Raw genomic sequence first — 12,131 nt, 5'->3', positions numbered from 1 at the left:
AGGGGATAAGGGGAGGCTTGTTAAAGTCGAGAAAAAAACGTGGTGGGGTTAGGGGAAGGGAGTTGAGTGAAGATAGGAAGGAGTATAGGCGTAGGTGAATGGAAAAGGCGAATAGGAATAGGAATGGGAAAGGAAATATAGACTCATGAGGGTTATATCGAAGAGATGGTATGAATGGCGTTTTCGGCTCTGGTGATATCTTTCTTGGGTGTAGGTATGTATGCACCCTGTATGTAGCACAGCAAGCACAGCGCGGCGCATGGCGTTTGGCGTTTGATGTTGGTTAGGATGTGAGGGTGAATGGGGATGCGAAAGGTAGACAGTACTAGTGCTCATACTCGAATGGGGAGAGGAGAGGAGAGAAGGGATAGGAAAGGAATAAAATGAAATGAAATGAAATTCAATAGAATGAAGTGAAATTCAATAACATTCAATAAAATACAAATGATTATCTATCTATCTACCTACCTACCTATCTATCTATTTATGAGAATTTAGAAGTGAAATACGGTACACGGTATACTTTTATTAATGCTATTCGAGCTGAGGCGAGTGGAACGTAGTAGCGTAGTAGAGTATAGAGGAGTAGAGAAGTAGAGTAGACTCGTATACTCTCATTCATCCTGTAATGGTGATAGTAATAGTAATAATGAGAATGAGAATAATAAGGATAATAATCCATCTATTTATTTATTCATCTACAATGATAGTCAACTGCTATCAGCCGAAACGTGTTTTTATATTAAAACTCATTATTTATATATAAGAATTTTTTGATAATTTATAATAAAATACAAGTATTTTTTATATAAATTTATTGAGTTTTATAAAGGATCTAACAAAAATAAAAGGTAATCTTTTCTTTAGATTTTATCAATTGAATTATAAAGATTTAAAATCATATTCTTTTGAAAATAATAAGATTAACTAATGAAATAAACGAAAATCAAATAACTTTTTTGATATGTTGATTTAATTATATAAATTTTTATATAGTACGGAATTCACCGTATAGTATAACCTTACAGTACTAATCCCAGTATTCCTCCGGAGTACTTATTCCTGTGATCATTAAAGCTATTTCATTTATTTTATTTGTATATTTTATATATCTAATTAAACAAATATCTTATTCAATCAGAATATATAAATCAAATATAATCCTTATAATTATATCTCAAGTTAATCTAATTTATTATTACTTTATATATCTACCTTCTAATTTACCTTCTAATTAAAGTAATTATTAGATCTAGCTATTACCTTCGTAATATTATAATATAAATTTCAGAGGATTCTAAACTATTGAAAATATCAAATATTATGATAAAAATTCTATAAAAAGAAATTTTAAAAAGAACTTGATTTATAAATTAATAAAGATTTCAGTATTTGAAAATATAGTAAAACAATGATTTTTAATATAAAAATACTTTTTGCTAATAGTAGTTAGTATATACTATGTCTATTTATTTATTTATTTATTTATTTATTTATTTTATTATTTATTTATTTATTTATTTATTTATTTATTTATTTATTTATTTATTTATTTATTTATTCATTTATTTATTTATTTATTTATTTATTTATTTATTTATTTATTTATTTATTATTTTATGTATTTATTTATTTATTTATTTATTTATTTATTTATTTATTTATTATTTTTTTATTTCTTTATTTATTATTTATTCATTTATTTATTTATTTATTTTATTCTTATTTATGTCTTTTTCTCTTTATTTTCTTTCTTTCTTTATTTAATTTATATTTTATTTAGTTATTTATTTATTTAGTTCTTCTGTCTTTTTTTATCTATTATTTATTTATATCTTTATTTATTTTTATTAATTATTCATTTGTTTATTTATTCACTTAATATATCCATCAGCTCAAGTAAATAAAATAAATAGAAGGAAGTACGAGTATCTATAGTACTAAAACACTTCTTTCTACGTAATCAATAATCATTTTACATCAAAACCTATTATATAAATATATCTAGTTTTAATAAAAATAATACAACTATTATAAAGCTATTTATACTTTTACATTTATTCCTATTTACTATTTAATAAAAAATATTCGAATAATTTTCAAAAAATTTATTTTATTTATTATAAAATATTGATTGAAAGTTTTCAAGAATTTTGAATAATGAAATTTTATAATAAAAATAAGTAAGTTTTTAAAAAACAATTTAATATCAAGATTTTAAAGATATATATTATATTTTGTAACGATTTTAAAAAAGATTGAATTTTGTACTTAATTTTATTAATTTATAAATTATTCATTTCTTAAATTATAATATTATAAAATTTATTCAAAAGAATAATAATTTATTTATTTATTCATTAAAAAGTAATAAAATAACTTTTTTTTTGATTGTATTTTTGAGATCGACTAAGTAGAAGTATATGGTTATTATACCTATCTCGTTTCGATAAATTATTTAGATTTGATTACTCATTTATTTATATAGATAATCAATTAGAATATCAGAAGTTCCTAGGAATATATATATATAGATATATAGATATATGATTTTTATTATATAATTAAGATTCTTAAAGGGGTATATAGATAGATAGACAAATAGATAGATAGATAGGTAGATAACTATATTAAGAATCATTATTATAATTATACATCTTTATTTTCTAATTAACTAACTAACTTTCCCTTGCCTATTATTCATTCTCCTAATTAATTATAGGACAAGAGCTATGCGATATTTATGTATTAATAGTCGGCTCTTATAAACGACCAACTAGTTCCTAATTAGGGAAAGCAAATGTTTCCGGAAAGCAAATTGTCCTTATAAGATTTTGATATAGATTTTGTAATTTTTATTAAAAAATATCTGAATTTTATAAATAATATTATAAATTTTAAAACAATTCAAAAAAATCTAATATTATTAAAAAGCTATAATCTTATTAAATATATTTATATAAAAAGTCCAAAAATCATTCAAAAATTAAAGATTGTATATTAAAAATAAACTAGATTTCTAATAAAATTGAATGATTTTAGTATATTTTATATTCAAAATCTTATAAGAACAATTTACTTTTCGGGGATATTTACTTTCCCCGATTAGAAATTAGTCGGTCGAAGAACCAACTATTAGTTTATCTATTCACTCATCGATTTTCAAAATCATAAAGAATTTAATCTAAACTTTCAAGCTAATCTATTTCATTTCATCTCATCTCATCATTGAGATTCTTTCCATCTAATCTATGGGTATAATCACTACAAGTACCGTACTCATTTCCTCCTTAATTTTCGCCTATTTTCGCTCATCACAAAAAGATAATCCTCGCTCAAAAATCAAGACAAACACACCCCCCTTTATCTCTTTTCGTCCCTTTTATCTTCCTCTCTATCAACCGTCTTCATCTTTCCGGTCTAAAAACCCGTTCTCTTCAACACTCCCAAAATTTCAATACCAAAACGCCCCGACTCATTGTTTGAGTCATTTCCATTACACCATTCGCCACCCGCTTTGGATTCCTCAAAAACGCTATTTTGCATGCCATACACATGTAATTTTCCCTATGCCAGTCATTTTCCCAGCCGAAAAGAATGAAAGCCCTATTCCATAAAACGAAACGAAATCGAAGAAACCTCCCCACCTCACTCCTCAACCACCGTTCCTCACTCCTCTTCTCACAAATCCATCACAAAAGATCTTTCACAAATCCCAAATTTGCTCTATTATCATTAGAGACGCGTGCGTACTCCAACAATAACCTCAACACATAAATCTGCATATCCTCTCTCCTCAATACCTTATTCGCCCACTCTTGTCCTGCCATTGCAATTCTCTCCGCTTCCTTATCATGTCCTTCAATTCTAAAGTTCTCTCCTTCATACCCTAAGAAATATTGCATGATACCATAAAAATCCATATATCTATTATCCATTGGAACGAAATGCTTCCAAGCAATAAGTCGTGAATCGTGCCATTCGCGGAAAATAGTTGCTTTGATTGGTAAACTCGAAGAAAGTAAGAAACCTCTATATCTTCCTGAGAAAGAATTGCCATCAATGTCAGGAATGTACTTGTTCTTGAATTGTTCACTCATTTTCCGTCCTTCCTTGATCGAGAAATATGGATCCGTATATGGACATGTCCCATCTTCTCGATTTTCATCACACATCAATTCGATAAATGCTGTATCAGACCATTCATGTACCCAATCCCCCAATCGATTTTCTTGTTGTGCACCGATATTATACATCGAAGTTGGAAGGGCGAAATTTGGAGGAATCGTTTCCCAAGATTCGGCTCGAGATACTGATGTATGATTTGTCATGGAGACGAAGCGATGTCGTTGAAATCCTTTCCAATTATCTTCTTTGTTTCGTCCTCCGGTAGCGACACCTCTCCAGATGGCCTTGTTTAATTTTTGATGCCAAGGAACTCCATGATCATCACCACCTGTGAATCTCTCCTCTTTTACCCAATACATTGGTGCCGGTAATAGAATTTCGTTATTTGTTGGAAGTTTGGAACCACCGAAAAGAGGATATAACTCTTGAGTTGAAGAAATTGAGAGAGGATTAATCATCATTCCGTGAAGAGATTGTAAATCTGGTTGATGACAAAAATCGGCCGAGAGGCTATAATTCGAAACATAACCTTTAAAGGTATGTAAGGAAGAATGACCCATGGAAATAGCAGGTGTTTTCGAAAAGTCCGTCATAACCTCAGCTCGACGTGCAAGACTATCTGGATGACAACCTCTGGTAGCAATTTTCCAATATGGACCTATTGGAGTCAATAAACCAAACGCAGAATCTCTCATCGTCTCAACATACCTGAAGTTTCCCATTCTCTCTTGGGTGCGTCTGGTTCCCCACTTCCAGGACGTCTTGGAGCAGGCAAACTTCCGTAATCCTGAGAGACTACATTGACATCTGCAAGTTGCCTCGTAGCTCTCTCCACTTCCATATTCTCATTAATCAATTCCCATTGAGCCACCATTCTTGGTTCATCCATCGCATTGAGTGGGATATCCATATCTGGCAAATCTTTTTGTATAGTTCCAATCAATTGCAACCAAATTTGTGTCCAGAACCAATCACTATCTGCCGTTGCATTACCATTTCGAATACTTATCACCATGCCAGCATCTCTAGCTTGCGTTCTCATTCTGGCGGGAGTCACACCCCAATATGGACCTAAATCATGATATATTTGATCAAAGAAATCTTCAACCATGACGGCATCATTGTCTTGGGCAAATTTAAACCATGCATCAAATCCTGGGGGTGGATGTCTCCCTCTTCGTTTGCGATATTCTGCAGCGGCGGCATTAATATCATGACTTTCTTTTTGCAATAATTCATCAAACGTCTTTTCTGCATCGGCGATTAAAGTATCGATAGGATGTTCTTGCTTCGGTTTGGCAATGGGTAATTCGTTATTGGAAAGAGATTCCGAGTAGGGTGTGGAAGATACTTTGGATGTTGGAGGATCAGGTACTGTGGGGGTTACATATGTGAACGATGGCGATTCTGATGAACTTTTAAAGTAAAAGATTAGGAGAAGGATTCCTATTGCGCCAATGATATATCGTAGGAAACCTCCGGCTCTTCTAGGAGGGCCAGGGTACGTCATGAGGATGGGTGAAGATACTGGCATTCTTCAATGATGATGATATATGATTGTGAGAGAATTGATTGAGAGAAGGGCCAAGGAAGCAGTATAGAATTTGATAATGGTCGACCAATTGTCGAAATCGAAAGGGCAATGGCAATGTTAACGTCAATGGCAATGACAATCGCAATTGAAATGTTCGATATTGAATCTGGACCCTGAGTGTGAGTGGATAGCTTGGAAATTCGCGATGAGCCGAAGCTGTAAGATGGCGTTTGCGGGAGGATCGGGTGGACTAGATTTTGGATGGATGGAAATCTAACTCAAGTCGGAAAGGATGGCGTGGAAAAGAAAGACGGTGGTGAAAAGGACGTTTGAGAAAGGGTTGACGGTTACAGGATAGAAAAAAGAAAAGAATGTCGAGGATAATGATATCCAGTAGAGATGATTGAGAAAAAGAGTGAAGAGTGAAGAGAGACAATATTGAATTGGTGGATGTTGATCAATTAACTTTCTGATTTCTTCGTTTGGTCGTTTGTTCTTTCTTTCCTGGGACTTTCTAGTGTGAAAGGTGCCGCGTTGACAGCTGCAATTAAGTGGAGATGGGATGAGATGGGATGGGATGGGATGGATATAAAGGAGAAGAGTGAGAGTGAGAGAGATACGATCGATATGATACGATGGATACTCCAAGAATGAATGAATGACAGAATGATAAATCAATAAATGAATGAATAGAGTATAATGTCTCCCTCGAAAATCCGTTGAAAGGTTTAGATCATAATCGTTTCGTGATTTGATATCGTGAATTGGAACGAAGGATGGATGTGTAAGACGGAAGTTGTCAAAGCACGGGCGATGGATATGACGACTATCAATTCATTTGATGGTGAGTATGATTTAACAAGATTGACGTTGGAGAAGTATAATAGTAATTCTTCTCCACCCAGAAAGTGATCCAGTTTTCCAATCATGTAGGAGGAATGATGAATTGGAGGGATTGAAGAGAGAGGAGAAGAAGAGAGGACGAAAAAGAGTGTCTGTGTGTATATGGGTGGGTGGTAGAGAAGAGAATCCGAGAGAGGAGAGGAGAGGAGAGGAGGGGAGGGGAGCAGAGAGAAAGCGGGAGGAAGAGTAAATTGATAAAGATTAACGGGAAAATTATGGAACTTCTGGTACACGGTAAGAGGGGAAAGCTTCTTAAGAAGTGGATATGGATATGGATGTGGATATGGATATGGATATGGATACAAAGAAGGGAAGATGATCTCTCTGTGAAATGTCGAGGGGGTTTCCTGGAAGAATTGAAGCTTGACTTGGAGTTCTGGTTAGGTATTCATTCTGTATGTAGTCTTTAGTCTGGAGTTTTTACTCTCTTTGAATTCTCTACTCTACTCTACTCTACTCTCTTCTCTAGGTATATAAATTAAATAATATAATAAATGATAGAAAGTGGAAATATGAAAACATCCAAACATCCAAACATCCACACATCCAAAGATAAAAAGAGGGGTTCCAAGGTTATTCTACGAGTATTGTTTGGAAAGTTATTACGATGCACCGTTTGATTGATGAGGGTGCCCCAGTGTGCGTCAGATAGATGAAGAAAAGATGGTTCCCTTCCCATTGATCGTCGTGATCTTCTATTTCCCAAGGCTTGTTAGGTGCAAAGGCCTCGTCCGGGTCGGTATATGATTGATGGATGGATGGATGAATAGATTAATATACTTGGGTAGGTCTTTCGAATGAGTTGAATGCTTCTGGTTGAGAGTAAATGTGTACTGTGTTTGTGTTTGTGTTTGTGTTTGTGTTTGTGTTTGTATTCCCATATGAGATTCCTTTCAACCCTCACCCCGTCTGCGATCAAAGGAAGTTTCAGCCGATGGAGGATATTAAATGAGATGAATGAGATGAATAAGATAAATGAAATAAATGAGATAAATAATATAATTGATATAAATGATACCCAGAGATCGTATCTTGTATAACATTATCATATATCATCCATTCATTCATTCACTCATATTCAATATACACAAACACCCATCCAAACACAAACACACACATCCATGCATTTCCCTCTTCTTCCGAATGCTTTCATTTTATTTTCATCTCCATCGTCTTAATTCCCTCATCCATCATGTCATGTTGATCTCCGGCATTAAGATTAGGTATCTCCAAATTCTTTTTCTGTTTCTCGATCAATCTCATTTCATCCCATCGATACCCTCACAACCATCCGACGTCAAACGCTTCCCATTGACTGCGAAGCATAATAACGTCGAACATCAAGAGAAAAAGAAAAGTCGTGCTGGTTGGTACAGGGCGGGCCAAGGAAATGGCGTGGTGGGGTACATGGGTAAGGATAATCATTGGGTTTGGGTTATGCATTTGCATTATGATATATTATAGAGATGATACCTGTAAGATATCTTTATTTATTTATTCCTCCTTCCTTTTTCTAGAAAAATACACAGTAATTAATTATATAAGTATCTAAATATTGTTGATATACTTTTCATCATTATACTTTAATCTTATAATACATACATACCTAGTACTCTCGAATATACACAATATACATCATATCAAACTCACTTCCCTACCATCGACCATCCCATCCATACCTCCCTAGTACTCCATAATCCCCAATGATATTCCTCTCCCATCACGGATCAACATCAAAACGTTACAACCCGACCATCAATCCCTCTTCTCTCCCTTCTCAATGGTGCTTACCCTCACCTCTTGAAACACATTATGAATCAATCAATCAATCACTTTTACATCTCTTTTCATCTCAACCATTCAATACATGAAAGATCATGGATACTCGAGTAATGGACAACAAATCTTTCTTCTGTATGTAACCTATCCTATCTAGTCCGAGGACGCTTTTATTAACTACCTACATACATATATATCGTAATTAATTAATGATTTGAAGAATTGAATTCAATCAATTCGCTCTTCCATACAAATGTAACTCAATCTCCAATTCCATCAATTCCCATTCATTCATTCATTCCCATTCATTCCATCTCTTCTCTTCTCTTCCCTCTCAATTCTCTATACACAAACCCCTTCCATCCATGCATCTCCTCAAAACTTCCAATACATACATTAACCCATATATTACCATCTACCTACCTACCTACCTAGATAAGTAAAGCATAGTAAAGCATAGTAAAGCATAGCATAGTAAAGCATAGCATAACATTACTGAAACCAAACAATCCAACCAACCATCCAACCATCCATCCATCCATCCATCCATCCATCCATCCATCTAAAAATAAAAATAAAAATAAAAATAAAAATAAAAATAAAAATAAAAATAAAAATAAAAATAAAAATAAAAATAAAAATAAAAATAAAAATAAAAATAAAAATAAAAATAAAAATAAAAATAAAAATAAAAATAAAAATAAAAATAAAAATAAAAATAAAAATAAAAATAAAAATAAAAATAAAAATAAAAATAAAAATAAAAATAAAAATAAAAATAAAAATAAAAATAAAAATAAAAATAAAAATAAAAATAAAAATAAAAATAAAAATAAAAATAAAAATAAAAATAAAAATAAAAATAAAAATAAAAATAAAAATAAAAATAAAAATAAAAATAAAAATAAAAATAAAAATAAAAATAAAAATCTCATTCAAACTTCTACTATCTATTTATCCATCCATCCATCTCAAACTCTCAGCCCAAAATAGCCTTAAATCAAGCTTTTCCTCTATCGTTTCACTATCAAATCAAATAAATAAATCAAATAAATCAAGCAGTAAGTACATGAACTCAACAACCCATCTACATCCTCTCTGGGAAAGAAATATTTGTTTCTATATTACATCTCTTCCTCGCATATATTAACGGGATCTAGATTTTTTGGTTGTTTGATTCTTTGTGGTAGGGCGGGTGGGTGTGTACATATGGTATGGTATGGTATAGGATGGGATGGGATGGGATGGATAGGTATGGATGTGAATGGGTAGGTACAGGATGGGTAGGTACAGCATGTGTAACGATATGCCGTATAGTAAGTACACTGGTGGTATAATAGTAAGAGTTGAGACCCCGGCTTATCACACACTACCCTTTTTCATAATAAAATCCCTATAAAAAAGTCGTTTTCCTATATAAGCTTATTTCTTTTATAATTTATCTAATAACTCAAAAATTGATTTGAAATCTTTTATATAAGGAATTATTAGTTTGAGAGAGATACGGAAAACATGGTTTTTACTATATATAGGCCCCTAAATATCTATTTATATTCAATCTAAAAAACTAGCTAAATAAAGGGAATAGTAGATTTTATATAGACACTACTAAAAAAACTAATTTCCTTCGCTTTCACCTAAATACCTTTAATACAGTTGCTATTATATAAAAGTCATTCCCTTAAAATAAATTCCTTTAAATAAATTCCCTTATTTATATACTCAGAACTCTCTTTTATAGCTTCAAATACAATAACGAAAAAGAAATTCGTGAAATCATAAATATCCTCTATCTACTGATTAAAGTCCCTAACCTCTTACCAACAGAACCAATCCCTTCCTTTTCTTAATTCTATTCTACTCACTTTATTGCCTTAATATCAATCTTATTCGTATTAATCAGATTAGTAAAAGCTTGATACAATTTTCCTTTCGTTATTACATCAATTGGATTAATTGAATTATCAATCTAGATTACCTTAATAATCTTTTTTTGCTTATAGAATTGATATAATATTATGATATCAATTATTAATCTCTTTTTATTAATTATTTCTAGTTTTATGAATAGATTGTATAATGACTTGAAATTAGTATACAAAACTAATAGAATCTCCTTATTGAGAATAATACTAATTGTAAAAGTAATTGTTATATTGATATCGAATTTCTGAATTAATTTGTATAGTTTAAATACTAAAATATTATATGTAATTCTTTTATATTTGATAGATAATTAATAGATAATATTAGTATTATTGTATTTATTTATTATTATAATTATATAGTTTATCTGGAATAAATAATTCTTATTATTTATAAAAAAAATATCAGCAAAAACAATAATCTTAAGTGAATTTAAATTAAATAATATATATTTGAATTCTTTAATAGAGTTTTCTTTTTGCTATTTAATATGCTTATTCAATATCACAATATTATTTTTGCTGGGTTGAATTATCTATACTACTATAAATAGATTGAAAAATGCTTTAGATTGGTATATAATTATAATATATACTTCGCGAACTCGTTGTACAATATATTATTTATATATAAAAGTATACTTCTAAACCTTGCTATATGTATTATGTATATTCATGAATTCAATAGATATAAACTACAAATTGTTGTATTACTTCTTCTAATCGAAATAAATATTATTGCCTTTAAGTATAAAAATGATATTATTAAACTTCAATAAATAATTGTAAATGAGTTTTTTACAATCCTTAATCATAAAACCAATCTGTTTGAGTTGTTTATTTTTAATTTGTATAAATATATTATCTCTAATGATAAGTATATTATCTATTTGAAATCCTACAATATTAAATCTAGTTCCCTTATTATTAATATGTAATAAATAAGGGTCATATATGGATTACTGTATTTTAAGCTTTTTGTAGTGATGGGTATGGTATATCCAAAACCAATGATTTTCTGTTTTAGGAATACTATACAATAGTTTAATAACTAATAAGATTATATTAATTAATAAATCTATCTTTTTCGGAGTATAGATATAAAAAATACAATACAAGTTCGAAGTGGATTGAGTGTATGTCTGAATAATATCTCGAATATATACTTTTGTGCCTGTTTTTCAAATGCTTATAATTAATGAAATTAAAATATATTGATATGATTGTTGAATTATCAGGGATTGTATTAATACAGATATTTTATCAATATTATTGTATACTTAAATAACTAGCCTTGACTTACAAAATTCAGTATTTATTTCCCTTATTTTTAATCTCATTAATAAACTACAACTTGAAAATACATATACCAAAAGGAACATCCGAAAGTGGTACAACCTTAAATATACTTTTAACTATCAATCCATCAATTTCCTTTTTTCTGAATTCTTTATACAAAATAGGATTCTTAGGATTAGTAGTAAAACATTTGAGGTAATAATCTTATATATAAGCTTAAATCTGAAATATAACTACTTACAGAAAAGATGTTAGAATAGGAATCTAATTATTTTTAAATAAATCCAAAAAAGATTTCTTTAGATTCATTATATACATAACCACTGCTTTTGGGGGAGGTAATATAACTTTATCAGATTTTGACAAAGTTATCTTGAAATCAATATCATAATCAATTTCCTTAATCTCCTCAATACATCCAGTTTCTAATTGTTTATAATACGGTTTTACCAATGTAGACCTAAATCTTATAGATTCATAAAATAAATCAAGAATATATATTTCTCTTTTTATACTAATAAATAAAAAAGATTCTTTCCATTTACCAATAACTGTTCCATTAC

At 30.2% G+C, this 12,131-nt stretch overlaps 1 protein-coding gene across 1 annotated transcript; it reads right to left on the bottom strand.

Annotated features, from left to right (window-relative positions):
* Positions 1-3,692: 3,692 nt before the first annotated feature.
* Positions 3,693-5,662, bottom strand: EAE98_010203 (uncharacterized protein; the record flags this gene model as incomplete). Its single annotated transcript, XM_038957824.1, has 2 exons — positions 3,693-4,786; positions 4,837-5,662. The coding sequence occupies 2 exons, from the start codon at positions 5,660-5,662 to the stop codon at positions 3,693-3,695; spliced, it is 1,920 nt and encodes a 639-aa protein (XP_038805836.1).
* Between the last annotated feature and the right edge of the window lie 6,469 nt (positions 5,663-12,131).

The sequence above is a fragment of the Botrytis deweyae genome (genome assembly GCF_014898535.1).
Source record: "Botrytis deweyae strain B1 chromosome Unknown BDEW_034, whole genome shotgun sequence".
Classification (NCBI taxonomy): domain Eukaryota; kingdom Fungi; phylum Ascomycota; class Leotiomycetes; order Helotiales; family Sclerotiniaceae; genus Botrytis; species Botrytis deweyae.
Note: the sequence above shows the minus strand (reverse complement) of the source record. Positions and strands in the feature narration are given on the sequence as shown.